The sequence below is a fragment of the Aricia agestis genome, chromosome 22 (assembly GCF_905147365.1).
Source record: "Aricia agestis chromosome 22, ilAriAges1.1, whole genome shotgun sequence".
Classification (NCBI taxonomy): Eukaryota; Metazoa; Arthropoda; class Insecta; order Lepidoptera; family Lycaenidae; genus Aricia; species Aricia agestis.
The window spans coordinates 6,217,449-6,233,453 of NC_056427.1; the positions used below are offsets into that span (position 1 = coordinate 6,217,449).

Here is a 16,005-nt window from a genome sequence, read left to right on the forward strand (position 1 = left end):
CATCTATGGTGACATTCCGTTTTTTTTATTTTTGGTTGGTTTGACTTTCATTACACCAAGACTGTATAAAAGTTGGATTAAAATAGCCGAATCGAGCATTAAAAATCTAAAAAAATAGAACACATTTTGTGATTTTACGATTTAAATTTTATTATAAATTGACAATGAAAAGTTTGGAACGAATCGTCAACGATAAACAATATGTAAATCGAATTTACTTTGCGCGAGTTCCGAAACTCAACCCAGTATACTGTCTTGGGCTCATGACGTCATATATTTGTCGCCATATTGTACTGATATGACAAGTGTGACGTATTATACAGTGTAACACTAAGTGATAATACTGTAGGATGCGTACGAGTTTCCTATATACAGTCCACTGTGAAAGTAGCGCTGAAAGAGTAACTTTTTTAGCTTTTGTATGGGCAAATTCAACGCAAAAAATTGCTCTTTCAGAGCTGCTACTTTCACAGTGAACTCTATATAGGCGACACACACTCTTGTAATATCACTTTGCTTTGTTATACCCTGTTATGATATACCAACAAAGTCGAAAACACTGGAGTATATTTCGGAACCAACCTTACATCGATTCTAGACGTCATAGTCAAGCAGTGTACTGGGTAAAATTTACGAACTTACCCTATAACAATCATTAAAATCTATTTAGAGATCGAATCGGGAATAACATGAGCGCATCGAGTTAAACTCACCAGGCATTTCAGGACGCACGCAGATTGGCGTTTGATCTGTTTCCATGATGGGCAAATATAGGAGATTACAAACGAAGATATTTGCCAAACGACTATATTTGTCAATGATTGCCCTTCGCTTCGCTTGGTTACCCATCATGGCCATCAAGCCAATCATGCGTACATGATCCCAAAAAACACCTCACCCCAAAACACGCCCGCGATCAAAAACATTATAATAAAAATTACGGCACTAGGCATAGAATTTAATGTAGTTCTATGCCATCGCCGTTCGGACTTGGCAAATTAGAATTACACCTAGTAAATTACTTATTAAAAATATTTTAAGTACGATAAAAACTATCGGACGTGTTCGTCAACGAACCTCAGTCATTTACAACCACCCGGCCGTTTAGCCAAGACGTTTTCTTTATCGCTTATAGATTAAAATGGAATTGACATGAGCGTTCGATAGTATGAAGTTGACGTTCGACTCGTCTAATGTCAATTCCATACATTTTCATCGGCGATTCTATAAAGAAGCGACAAAGAAATCGTCTTGGCTAGGTGCTCCGGTCAAAAATTAACGTCTACCTGACACGGCGCCGTATCACAATCAGTGAAATTGTCAAAACTATCTAATTATTTACACATTGTACATTTGTTTGTCCGTTTCAACATTGTTATATAACAATTGATTTCAACATAATCACTTTCACAATCAACACTTTACTTTCAATGTCACTTTCAACACTTATAAGTCACTTTCAACGCTTCTAAGTCACTTTCAACACTTATCAGTCACTTTCAACGATTTTCTACACTTTACGTTCAACGATTAGTCAACACTTCACTTTCAACGATAAGTTACTTTCCTCACTTTCAACTTACACGACGTGCGTTTCCCGCTTGTTGTACGACTCGTCTATCGTGACGTTTGGTTTCTTCTCCTTCTTAATGGTTCCGTACTGCGGTACATCATTAGTCAGGTTCTGGACTGTCAAAATCTGGTTTTGGGGTGTGCTGGAGGACACTGGGCTTCCGTATTGGTTGCCATACTTGTGGCGGGATGGGTCCTTGAGTATGGACTGAGGTTGCTTCACGGTAGGAGTGGTTGGCGCGTGCTGAAACAAAATTTGAGTTTAGACTTTGTTATGCGAAGAAATGTTCTGGAATCTTCGTTTTGAGTTGTTTTGCAACATAAAATACACAAGGTATTATCTATTATGACGTTAAATATTACTTCGAATATTTATTAAGTAAGTGTAAGCATTTTGCAGTAAGTATAGGAGGAAATGTCGTAAGTAAGTTAAGTGTTAGTCGTAGAATAAGTTTGAGAGGAAAAATAAGTGTAGCCAAGTAAGACTAGTAAGTAGTTTGCAAGTGTAGGCGTTGCGTCGTAAGTGTAAGGAAGTTAGAAAGGTAGGTTGTAACTATGCAGGTGGTATACCTGTGAGCAGTTCCCCTGATGCAGCACGGTGACGTCCGGTGGTGGCACCGCCAGCTTGTCCAGTCGCTGTCGACGCAACGTGCCGCCTGCTCGGTCTGTTGACAAATATAATATGTGTTTTTAAATGCAATTGAGACAAATTGACATTTTATAAATATGGCGTAGTCGAGGAAATAGTGATTTATTTTAAGGGGTCGTGTTCGCAAATGCATGGTTTTCCACAACTCAGAAAAGTATTAAGTATACCCTTCGAATTAAAAAGGATGTAAGAAGGAGATAATTGGGTGATTTTTATAGACAGATATAGAATTAAAAAAAGCTGTATTAGTGCGTCTCGATAGCAACCAATCTTTACTCGTCTATACTGGATGTTAGTGTAAACACCGTTATCCTTGAAACTATCAAATGAGCCCGTCAAGATGAACAATTTTTTCTATGAGAACAATGCTGAGAACGAATCCGTCGTCATACCCATACAAATTGCTTATCCGGGCATCCGTATGGGTATGAAGACGGATGTTTTTGAGTTCCCAGCATTGTTCTCATAGAAAAAGTTGTTCATTTTGACAGGCTCATTTGATGGTTTTAAGAATAACGGCGTTAACCCTAACAGCCTGTATATCAAAAGTCTATTTGCTGATAAGGACTAACAACTTAAGGTGAGTGAATTATACAAAATATAGGCCATTTGTGTGTTCGCACTTACACCATTAAAAATCATCTTATAATATTAGTATAGATGGAATCCAAATATATAAAATAAAATTTTCCTGCTATCAAGAAGGAACTATATAATATTCACGTAAAATATAATATAAAACGAAAATAGCATCGTATACATATTTAAAATATCGCCTACTGAATTGTAAAAACCCAATCGTGGCGCTTGCCAAGTTTGAATTTAGTTTGGGAACGCCTGGATATTGTATAATACCGGGTTTTATCTGACAGTTTTAGGATTATACTTATAGTATAGTTCGTTTTTGTGAACTAATTTTAGTTGGTGATTTATTAACTTAGTTTCTTTAAAAAAAAACGATTTCAAATAATAATACTCCCACACCGGTTTCGGTGACGGTGGCCGGTTTCATTGAAACCAGGCCAGGTACGCAGGAGTAATTTTATAGTGCCCAAGTGTGTGCGCAGTACACAAGAGCACTCTCTATTCCTTTTACTCTCATAACCCAGTGGGACGGAAGACCGACACGACTGGCGAGAGATCAGGCGCAGGACCGACTTTTTACATGCCCATCCGACGCATGGATCATCTTACTTGTCAGACAATCAGGTGATCAGCCTGCATTTTTCTAACCAAACTTGGAAATAACATGTTCCAACGCGGGAATCGTACCCACGACCTCCGAGTCAAGAGCCACGCTCTATACCACTAGACCACGGAGGCGTTGTTGTTGTGTTGACTAGTGAGTAGTGACATTATGTCACAAGGTAAAGTTGCTACAAAATGTTGCTATTATAGTAATGTCACAACATAATATTGTTGCTAATAAGCAATGTTGCTCACCATCATGCATCGGCAGGGGTGCGGGCAGCGGCGCGGCGAACTGCTGCGGCGGCGTCGGCGTGCGGCCGGCCTGCTGCAAGAGAGAGGTTAAGTTAGACCTTGGGTTAAACCATAAAGTATAAAGTATATACCTAGCGGAATAGAGCAACAATCTCGAGCTGTCAAACGAAACCGAAATTGGTTTACGTCGGTGTGTAAAAATATGTGTACGTATACACTTACACAAGCATGATTGAACATGAATTCTATGAGATTAAATTGTCAACGTGCGGCACGTGCCGACTGGAAGTAAAAAAAGAGTGCTGCTATCATGTATCACGTGTCTCTTTTTACCACGCAGTGTTACTGATAGTGACATCTCTCTTGCTCGGGCCTTTGTTTCTCTATTCCGCTAGGTATATTAACTATATGGGTTAAACTGCATATACAGAGGGCTAAGCTATACGTGGGGTTAAACTGTACATATGTCGCAGCCGACTGGTTTAAATAGCCGTTCAATCAAACAGCTAGCCCTTTGACTGAACAACGCCATTCAATCACACGGCTATACGTCGTTTAGCCGACTTGTTGACTACAACCCTCAACACTACAGCTAGACGACGCTTAGCCAACTAGTTTAATGGCAAATTAACTAGAGCGACCATTAGCTTAATAATATGTAATTTGGGAGAATAGGAAAACTTTTTGTATTTTATTGAAAGATTATTCTCGGATTAAGTTTAAGGGGTGACCAAAAGTTTAATGCAATAAAAATAAAAATTCTGAGGCGTGTTTTGTGACGGTCGCCGGCTGCTGCCGCAGCACGCTCGCTGCGCTCGCTCGGCTCCCTCTGTGTTGTGGTCTAAGTTCTAACCTAACCTAACCAACTTTTGGACTTTATGGATTGTGTTTGTTTTTGTTTTGACGGGGGGCTGTGCCCCCCGAACCCCCCTTTCGGGGGGGCTGCATCCATCCATTTCATAATTCCGTAATTTCTTCTCGAATATTTGTTGAAATTTTGATTCACTCGTATGTGCCTCCACAATTTTTGTCTCTTTAATAACACTTGTAACTCTTATTAACTACTTTCTTACCGAAAAACAACCACAAACACCAACAAACACCTGCTAGTTGACGCCATATTGTAAATAAAACGCACCTAGCGCCGCAGCGGTGCGCGCTGAACTACTTCAATTAGACGGCGGCTTTTGAATCAGCTGTAGTGTTGAACGTTTTGAGCGACTAAAATATTTAATATAAAAGCTAGACGTGTGATTGAATGGCGTTGTTCAGTCAAAGGGCTAGCTGTTTGATTGAACGGCTATTTAAACCAGTCGGCTGCGACATATACATAGGGAGGGCTAAGTTACACGTTGAGTTAAAATTAAAATATTTAACGTTGCCGCGATAAACGACTCTCTGCGTACGAGGTAGTAGAAAATAATAAGTAAGTATCAGGTCTATAAGACAACAAGAGATACTAGTAATTTGGCACAAATAATAGTCAATTTATTCACCAACAAGGCACTTTTAGGTGCCAAAAAAGGTGCTGTTTGGTACCAACTTATAAACCAAAAAGGTGATATTATTTTAGCTAACCTGCTGCAGGTATTCCCCGATAAGCGGCGGGTAAGAGAGGTAGCGGTCAGAGCCTATGTTGTAGTACGCTTGCCGCTGTTTATTATAGACTACCTGCTGTTTATTACTGCTTGCCTGCTGCAGGTATTTCCCAAAAAGCGGCGGGTAGCAGCTCAGGTTACAACGTGTAACACATAAGTGGGTATACCTGCTGCTTATTATTAAAGACTACCTGCTGCTTATTATCGCTTACCTGCTGCAGGTATTCCCCGATAAGTGGCGGGTAGGAGAGGTAGCGGTCGGAGCTCATGTTGTAGTAAGACCCGTCGAGCGGCGGCATCGGGCTGGGCGCCGGCATGTATTGTTTTCCTGGTGGCAAATATAGAAAATATTAATCTATTTTGATCCTACTTACGAAGAATTTTTGACACATCAGTTAAAATATCCCATTAATATTAATACATAGTACAAAACAAAGTCGCTTTTTTGTCGGTCCCTATGTCTGCTTATGTCTTTAAAGCTGCTCAACGGATTTTGAGAGGGTTTTTTTTAAATAAAAGATAAAAACTTTAAGATATTAACTTTTTTGCATTAATATAGTTTTGATAAAAAGAAATTGCCAGGTTAGGGGGTTTAGAAAACTGACCAAAATCCTTTATATTGCAATCTTTTGCTATAATGTTTCAAAAACATATTTTCCCCATTATAGATTATTTTTAATTGTTTTTTCCTGGCAAACGTATTTATTAATTTGAACTCTCCACTACACTCTTTGCAACAAGTATCACATCTAACACTCAATAAGTTCTCAAATTAAAATTGATTTCTTCCGAGCAATATCTCAGACTCTTATTAAATCGTTGTTGAGTCCCGAAACTTTGTTAATTAATACAAGAACAAACAAACGAAATTGGCAGATCTCTTTGATATCCAAGAAATGATGTTTGTCCATTGTCAATGTTACCGCCAATTTTTGATACTTTCTATCTCTGTTAGCTACCACTTTCGAGATTTTCGGCAGATAAAATTGTTGTTCCTCTTATACAGGGTGCAATTTTACCCTCCTGCCAAATTTTAATATAGTGATCTTTGTAAAAAGTAAAAATTTTTTCTTTTATCCTAAAAACAATACAATTAATGGACAATAATTTTTTGTGGGATGATACACAATGCTTAGCAGCGTCCTATTATAATAGAGTTCACTGCGAAAGTAGCAACGCTGAAAAAGTTATTTTTACTTCTCTGTTTCAATGAGAAACGCTTGGCACTTTTATATATAATCACTTTTTTGTTACACCCTGTAGACAATGTGTGCTTCGGCATAAGTAAGCCAGCTTTAACGTATAAAAAGACAAAATTAACATAAAACTTACATTAAATTTTGCTACACCCTGTATATCTAAAACACGTTTCCTCAACACCTTATATTTTCAGTACTCAAACATAAGGCTACACCACACCTCCCCCTACCGCTGCGTTCCGTTAAGCGCGTACGTGCCGACCGCGCGGTTTCCTCGCATACATTAAAGCCGGAGAAAATACGTTATTACTTGAGGATTTTTATTTTAGATACAAGATACAGTGTAATGTTAACATACGGTAGAGTAACTTTGCTTTGAATCAAACGCTGTTTTTTTATTTTCAGATACAAGATACAGTGTAATGTAGATGTCGCAGGCACATTGTATATTTTGCCGTATTACATAACAGCTAGCCGTTTTAAAAAACGGCGCCGTTTTGTAATGCGGTGTGTCGACGTTTAGCCGGATTGTAATTGCGATACGTTCTTCAATAAGGCGGCCCACGTTTCGCCGCATCGTAGTCCTATGTAAGTTATAGGGTGACCATGATTGCAAAATAAAACAATGCTGCAATGAGTGGCCTTCATTAAATTTTTGTAAGCACTCAGAGAATAAGCAAAAAATTCTGGATTTATCTTTTGTTTTATGACGGTCGCCGGCTGCTGCCGCAGCACGCTCGCTTCGCTCGCTCGGCTCCCTCTGTGTTGTGGTCTTAGTTCTAACCTAACCTAACCTACTTTTGGACTTTCTGGATTGTGTTTGTTTTTGTTTTGGCGGGGGGCTGCCCCCCAAGCCCCCTTTTCGAGGGGGCTGCACCCCCCCCGTCCCCCCGCTTCGGTATCCGTGGTAAGTAGGCCTTCTGTTAAGTCTTTATTAATTAATAAAATAAATTAATAATGAAATGAAATAAAATGATTTATTAGCTGTTATTTTTTGCAAACCAAATTTTTAAATGGCATACGCAATTATTTACTTCTCATATATTAATCTGTGACACGGACAGCGCCACGAGTGTTAAGAAACGATTTACGAAACTAAAACTGTCAAAAAGGCGACTAGTATCTAACCAATGACATAAGAAACAGTTTTATGTCATTGTCTATAGCCTTATTACGTATTACGGCTAGCCGTATTGAATAACGTATAGTGCCGAATGCATTCCGGCTGTTTTTTATTCAGCCGCATTCAATCCGGCTAAACGTCGACACGCCGCATTACAAAACCGCGCCGTTTTTTTAAACTTTAAAACGGCTAGCCGTAATGTAATAGGCTAAATATACAATCCGCCTGCGACATAGACATTAAGTAACGTAGCTTTTAACGAACTCCTTCAACATAAATTTTACGAGCTATGTGATGCTGCATCATTTTGCTGCAGCTGTATACTAATCATACAGATGTTGAAGTTTGACGCGTGATATTTATTTTTCGACCTTAAAATAGAATAACTTATCTGTATTTTAGAAATGTTGCTCAAACTATAGAAACGTGTGATTCTGCATTGTTTTGCTACTTTACAATATAATAACAAAGCTGTGTTTTTAAAATAAAACTCGTTTTACACATAATCTGGCATGATACAACCAATGAGTTTCTAAAATACTAGAGTAGCAATGTCTTACAAAAGATTCTCAGAAATGCGTAACCACTTTTTTGTTCAAAAGACAATGTCAAGTCATATATTCGTTATGTCATTATGTATGTGAGATATGCCTGCAGGCATCTTCGAAGTGGCAACGCGTTGCTACCGTAAACTTCCAATCTAGTTACGTTAGTAACATAGAATATCATTGGATACAGCAATGTCTTGCTACTTGACACAATTTAGTTGTATTCCTAATATAAAACTAGTAAATAAGTAGTAGTTATCCATTTTTTATATTTTCAAGTGTTGTACTGCATTGTTTTGCTGCGTCAAGTAATCTCATCACGCTAATGTATGCGAGCGATGGTTTAGTATAAAGATGGTCTACTGTATAACATTATATTGTGTCGGGAAGTAATTTGCTTTTATATTTTATAGATCATGTAAGATATGTTATTATAGATACGAAGAAGAAAATTGCGTTTTAAATTAAGTAAATTTACATACTCTTTTAAAAAGAGCTTATATTTAAAACAAGATGGCACAAAATACTTTTATCACGCGGGAACGTAAAAAAGTACCCTATGTCCTTTCCCGGGATTTAAAGTATCTCCATACCAAATTTCAGCAAAATCGGTTCAGCGGTTTGGGTGTGAAGAGGACACACAGACAAATGCACTCTCACATCAATACTGATGGATGGATACATATAAAATCTGCTAAAAATATTGGTATATAGATTAAACCCGAGTCCTAGGGAAGGACATGGGATAGTTTTTACCCGGGAAAAATGTACGGTTTTTTCGTAACAAACTAATTTGGTAGAAATAAAGTAAAATTCGTATTTCGTAGACCTGCTACGAGAGTCTACGCCGTAGCTAACATTCGTAGCTATACAAAATCTTTTTTATCATACGGACCAAAATTTTGAATTTCTTCTTTTGTTGTACATATTTCTATCATCTACGTTTTATTTCTATCTTATTTTAAACTTTTTTATATGATTAGAAGGACGCCTGATATACACTACTGTATTCGTCAGTAGACATTAGCAAAACCAAAGGAGTGACAAGAGTTGCATGTGGGTAATCCCTACATCTATACGTGTATAGATACGTGGGAGAGCCATGCTTCGGCACGAATGGGCCGGCTCGACCGGGGAAATGCCACGTTCTCACAGAAAACCGGCGTGAAACAGCGCTTGAGCTGTGTTTCGCCGAGTGAGTGAGTTTACCGGAGGCCCAATCCCTTACCCTATTCCCTTCCCTTCCCTAAACTCCCCTATTACCCTATTCCCTCTTAAAAGGCCGGCAACGCAACTGCAGCTCTTCTGATGCTGCGAGTGTCCATGGGCGACGGAAGTTGCTGTCCATCAGGTGACCCGTTTGCTCGTTTTCCCTCTTATTTCATAAAAAAAAAGATCTACTAAACCGATTTTAATAATTATTTCACCAATAGAAAGCCAACTTATGCGTCATTATAGTTTAAATACCATTAAAATCAATATTTAGAAAAAAGATTTTATTTCTTCAATGGAATAAAATACTAGAGCAAAGTTATGTCATCCTTGCTAACGTCATAAATAGACAAGATCGTCTGTCTGTCTCTTCAAGCTTAAACTAGCTTTCAAGCTTTCAAGCTAAACCGCTATTGATGAAAATTGTTTATACTCTAAAAGACGGCACAGGACATAGGCTAGATTTATCCTGGAAAAATGTACGGTTGTAACCACAGACATAGATCAAGATACGTGCCATATCGCGTTCCCAAACGATGAGCAATGCTCGTCTTTCGAAAGTCTGTTCTTTAGTCTGCTATCGGAATCGGACGTCAATCGGAATTTTAAAAATGCCTAAAAGTGCCGTATTGAGCTGTAGAAATTCAAATAGAAACGTTGGCCAAGATAATGGACACGATTCTTATCATCGGTACGTCACAGTAGGTAGGAAAAAAGTGGCACGCTCGTTTTCATACAAATGGAGAGACATGCGGTATCTATCTTGATCTATGTCTGTAGTTGTAGCGCTATAAGACGGGTAACATCTCGTGTTATAAAGCAAATCTCCTCGGTCCTCCCCACGAGGTAAAATCGTTGATATATTTATTTCCCAGGGAATAAATATTATATAATTATTTTATTGGTATTGTTATACCCCCCCAGTCCCCTGCCCTTGGGAAAACACGTGCAGGTATTATCCGATTTTTTTGCTTTATTATTTCTAATATTTCTTCCGACAGGCACGTTTTCATGTCTATACTAATAAAAGTGTGTCTGTTTGTCACTTATGTTGAAGCGAATTTGATGGATATAGAGATGAAAATCCAGTAAAGAGAGAAATATATTTTATCACTAACAAGTACGGTTTCCATGGGATAGGCGAAATTGTAGGTAATAAGTTACGTATAAAATGTAGTGCATAGTTGGCTGTATTACCTTAATGTAAACACTATGTAATTTCTAAGTGTATTGTAATATTGGCTTAGTAGACTGTATTCTTATTTGTAAGTATTGTATTAAGTAAGTATAATAGAATTATCTTAGTAGATTTAAAATCAACTTCACCAGAGGTAAATATAACTGTATTATTACCCTAATAGTTAATTGTAATAATATTATCCTAGTAGAATTTATTACTGAATTACTTGACTGTAATATTAATACAATAGTAGGTAATATTGACTAAATCTACTGTATCTTAGTCGACTGTAACGTTTTTCAGGTAGGCTAGGACCTAGGTCTACTATAATATTGCTAAGTCGACTGAAACATTTTATAAGTCGACTGTAACATTACCTAAGTCGATTGTAACATTACCCAAGCCGACTGTAATATTTTGTAATACTCACCAGAACTGCGTCCGAGTGTGTTGTGTCCCCCTACTTCTCTCGTATGTCGCGGATGGGGGAGAGTGGAGTATGGGGGGTCGTAGGGCGCGTAGTTGGGGGGCGGGTAGTCCAATGGGGGCACCGATAGTCCCTGCTCATCCAACAGGTATGCGTCCGTCTGAAAAATAAAGGTATGTTAAAAGTGTCTGTATAGGTATTTAATTATTAATATCAAAAAGAAAATTTTGTTTGTTTGCATCGAGTAGGATTTGAAACTACTGAATCGTTCTGATTAAATTTTGTAAAACATGTTGAAAGTTATTTATTTTTCGCATACGGAGTCGCAAGGAATGAACATTTAATATTCCAACATCCTGCCATCTTGTAAATTAAATTTAACTTATTTGGCGAAAAGGCTATCTTGCTAAGCCTGTTTCCCCCGATTTAGATATACTGTGGCATACTTCAGGTTAACAAAATACACACACTGGCAAAATTAGCGGAACATAGGTAAAAAGGGCCAAAACTTGAACTCAAGTGGGTCGGGCTGTCTGAAAGCCTTTTTTATAGCTTCTAAGCTCATTCAAGAAATAAAATATTGAACAAAACTGGCAAGTTGACAGGTTTTTATAGCAATTATGCCCTAATAAGTGTTTTTCGATTATTGACGTTGTAAGTGTTCCTGATAAGAATGGCGTTTTAGCGGGGTCCAAGGTATGCTCAGCTCATTTGATTGTTTGGTTTTTGGAAGAACACATTGCTTAGATACAAAATTAGTGATTTCTCAGCATCTGCGACAGCTAGAGCTGTAACCACGATAGAGAAAGGTCACACCTACCGTTCGGTCAGTCAGGCCTTAGGTGTGTCGGCTTCCGTGGTTCATCGTAACTTTCAACGCTTCAGAGAGACTGGATCTTACGTTCGGAGACGAGAACAAGGCAGATATCGGGTGACAATGGTTCAGGATGACCATTTTGTAAGGAAACAAAACTTAAGAAATCGACCTCAAACTGCTATGCAGACACGAAACCTGTCGGAACAGGTCCAAGATGAACGTGTAAGTGATTGTACAGTAAGAAGAAGACTCAAAGAAGTTAAATTAAACTCAAAAGTGCCAGCAAAGGCACCAAAACTTGAGACAGGACACCGAAGAGCCAGGCTAAGATTTGCGCGTGAACATCAAAATTAGACAAGTGAGTGAAATCTTGAGCTGTACAGTAATGGGAGCAAATTCTGTGTACATTGTATTGACAGGCGATAAAGAATGTGGATAAATCATAAGGAAAGCTACAGGCCATCAAACTTACCGGAAACAGTGGCCTATGATGCAGGCTTCGTAATGGTTTGGAGTTGCATATGATTTGGAGCCCGCATGGAGCTGATGATTATAGATGATGGTACTTTGACAGTACAGTGCTATAGCATCGACGTCCTGGAACTGCATGGTGTGCCTTTTACACAGTTTTAGGTAGTAAATTAAATTTTATGTGCGTCCATAGAGTAAGAAAATCGGGCATTATTACCTAAACGATGCTGGCGTAGCCCAGGTGGAGAGGCCAGCGCGGTCTACGGATGTGGATCCGATTGAAGACGTGTGGCATATCAATGGGTGAACGGTACGAGTTAAAACTCCAGCTTCAAAATGTGTCCAGGAGCTCGAGTTGGCGCTACTGGAGGAGTAGGAGAATATCCCACAGGAAATGATTGACAATTAAAATGCAAGCATGGAATGGCGTATCCAGGCCCTCTTGAGATCCATAGAAGGCATTACACGCTTTTAACATGGCATTTCTTTAATAAAAATGGAGAATTTATCTTAAAAACTTACTACTGAAATTTCAAAGATTTTCTTAATTTTTTTATTTTTGCTGATTTTTTTCTATTTTTAACGTTTTTATGCCCTAAATTTATATAAAATTAATTTTTTAATAATCAATTAGTAAATAAATAAATAAATATATAAAAATCAGTGAACAATTTAAAAAAAATTGAAAATTTTGTTATGTTCCTCTAATTTTGCCGGTGTGTTTATGTCATCCTTGTAACCCTATATACCTGATTAATCATGTGCCTTGTAGTCCAGGGTCGATAATTTTTAAAACCAAAAAAAATCATAATAGGATGAAACCCATTAGAAAAGGAGGGAAATATGATAAAAATTAAAGGAAAAATAATTTACGGGCGATCTGAGGTTGGGAAGGGGATGGGGGTGAGTTTTTAAGGGTAAAAAACGGTTTTTCTCGATTTCCGGCAAAACTAAAAGTCCTATCGAAAAAAGTCAAATGGAAAAGTTGTAGATAATAAAAAGATCTAAAACTTTTGTATTTACACTTTTTTCACATAACCTCAAAATTTATGTGAAAAATTCAAAAAACCAAGTTTTTGGTTTTTTATTTTTATCTTTTACAAAAATTATTTTTTTATAACGAAATTTTGTGAAAACTTACCTTTTTATGTCCCAAATACACTGTAATTTATTTAATTAAAAATATTTATTTTTTCACCTTATTTTGAATTAATATCGAAAAAACACCCTAATTTTCAATCGAAAATTCACCCGTCAAAATATCAGCTTTTTTCAAAAAGTTGGTGTGGTTTCTGTTCCTTGGAATCTCTACTTTCCGATGGTAAAAAAAAATATATATGTTACTATGGTAAATCTTCTCAGAAAATGCAAAAATTAAAAAAAAACTTGAATTCGAAAATTTTTTTTTAATTATTATAAATAATTTCATCTAAAAAATGTGATTGCTGCAATTTGTTTCAATTAAAAAGTTGATTTATTTAATTCTAATTACATTTATCAAAATCATTTAATGTGTTCTGTTTTTTAATATACTGTAATACATTATTTCTTGTATCGCTGCTTTGAACACATGAAATTTTTTCTTTTGATTTATTACCGAAAAATCCACCGCAGATAAAGCAATGAGATTCAAAATTAAATCCAAGAGCATCTTTAATTACTTCTTTTCCTTCCTTTGCTTTTTTTTGTCTTGAACTACAAAATGTAGCTATTGCGGTCTCGTCATTATATTGACTTTGACAACTTCGATGAATAAAAGCTGATGTCAAAGTCTCAAATTTTTTGTATTTATTGTCGATTCTTTTTTTGCTGGATACCACTAAACGATTCAAAGCTGCTTTTTTTATTGTATACACTTGCTTATCATCTGCCTTATTGCAAATGATACAAATAGATTCATCCATACTGATAATCTGAAAAGACAAAATCGAATTAATAATGTCTTCACTATTTAATCGTGAATAAACTCCCATGAAAAAAAAATTAAAGAAATCAATGTCAAAATGTATAAATAATATATTATAAATCTATAAAAAAGTATAAAATATATATGAAAATCGGCCAAAAGTTTGTTTTATTAGAAATATATTACGATATATATTTTATATATTTTTATAGATTTTAAATATATTTTTTATAGATTTTGAAATATTTTTTTTTTTTCATGGGATTAACTAAATTTGTTTGTGCAAAATTAAGGAGATAATTATTTTTTTATCTTGTACTAAAATATCATTTAATGTAACAGCTGCTACGAAATATATAGTATATAATAGTAGGTATGTATGTAGTAAGACCCAGACCCGCCTAGCCCCTTCCCCACTTCTCCACGAAATACCTTTTGATGGGCTACAATTTTTCGTAGGTCACTCAGGTATATATATAATTTATCTCAAAATAGTTATAAATAAGCATCTACGCATATAATTTAAAGAAAATTAGACAACTTTCTCCAAATATTGTAGATGTCTTATTAAATATTAATTTAATTAACTTATTTGTTTGTTAATTATAGTAGTATATTTTTATTTGCAATTTTTTTGTTATCAACGTCACATGTAATCTAACGTTTTTCGAGTAATTAAAGTCTAAATTTTAATAAATAGCTCAAAATTATTTATAATAATTAAAAAAAGTTTTTCAAATTCAAGTTTTTTTTTTAATTTTTGCGTTTTCTGAGAAGATTTACCATAATAACATATATTTTTTTTTTCACCATCGGAAAGTAGAGATTTCAACGAACAGAAACCACACCAACTTTTTGAAAAAAGCTGATATTTTGACGGGTGAATTTTCGATTGAAAATTAGGGTGTTTTTTCGATATTAATTCAAAATAAGGTGAAAAAATAAATATTTTTAATTAAATAAATTACAGCGTATTTGGGACATAAAAAGGTAAGTTTTCACAAAATTACGTTAAAAAAAAAAAAAATTTGTAAAAGATAAAAATAAAAAACCAAAAACTTGGTTTTTTGAATTTTTCACATAAATTTTGAGGTTATGTGAAAAAAGTGTAAATACAAAAGTTTTAGATCTTTTTATTATCTACAACTTTTCCATTTGACTTTTTTCGATAGGACTTTTAGTTTTGCCGGAAATCGAGAAAATCCGTTTTTTACCCTTAAAAACTCACCCCCATCCCCTTCCCAACCTCAGATCGCCCGTAAAATATTTTTCCTTTAATTTTTATCATATTTCCCTCCTTTTCTAATGGGTTTCATTCTATTATAATTTTTTTTCACATTTCATTATTTTTAAAGGCTTCTACCCTGGTCTATTGGCATACTTGTGGAAAATGCCATCTTGCTAATCGGCCGTTCCCAATATTTGATCTATCTCTGGTTTTGCCCTACTAGAGATAGGAATAGCTCACATTAGATATTAGACATTAGAGACATAATATATTTTATGTCAATTCAATGTTAGCTGCTATCGGTTGTATGTCAAACCAGAGATAGATTTAATATTGGGAACGGCCGTAAGATATGCCGTGGCATACTTCAAGATAGTAAAATATGTCATTCCTGTTACATACCTGATTGATCATATGCCGTGGCATACTCGGCACCTCCGGTATCGGCGGTGGCTGGTCGCCATCTTGGGAGTACGTCTCCGACTTCTCGCTGACAGAGCTCAGGGTTTCTCCCGTCATGGTGTCGTTGTAAGATGACGGCGCGTACATTTCTATTGTGGCGGACTTTGAGGATTGACCCGCTTGTTCTGCTGGGGAGAGGAGCGTGTACGAGAGGTCAATGATCGGATAAG

General features: G+C 36.4%; 1 protein-coding gene across 3 annotated transcripts in view; it reads right to left on the reverse strand.

Annotated features, from left to right (window-relative positions):
- Positions 1-453: 453 nt before the first annotated feature.
- Positions 454-16,005, reverse strand: part of LOC121738159 (nephrin) — a 269,086-nt gene continuing 253,534 nt past the window's right edge. For 2 of the 3 annotated variants that reach the window (XM_042130050.1, XM_042130051.1), the window contains exons 24-29: positions 15,776-15,963; positions 10,955-11,111; positions 5,475-5,590; positions 3,665-3,737; positions 2,143-2,237; positions 454-1,816 (exon numbers count right to left, since the gene is read on the reverse strand). In XM_042130050.1, the coding sequence (XP_041985984.1) occupies positions 1,580-1,816; positions 2,143-2,237; positions 3,665-3,737; positions 5,475-5,590; positions 10,955-11,111; positions 15,776-15,963 (866 nt within the window). In that variant the 3' untranslated portion in view covers positions 454-1,579. The remainder of the gene's footprint in view (positions 1,817-2,142; positions 2,238-3,664; positions 3,738-5,474; positions 5,591-10,954; positions 11,112-15,775; positions 15,964-16,005) is intronic. The other variant, XM_042130052.1, reaches the window with a different exon arrangement.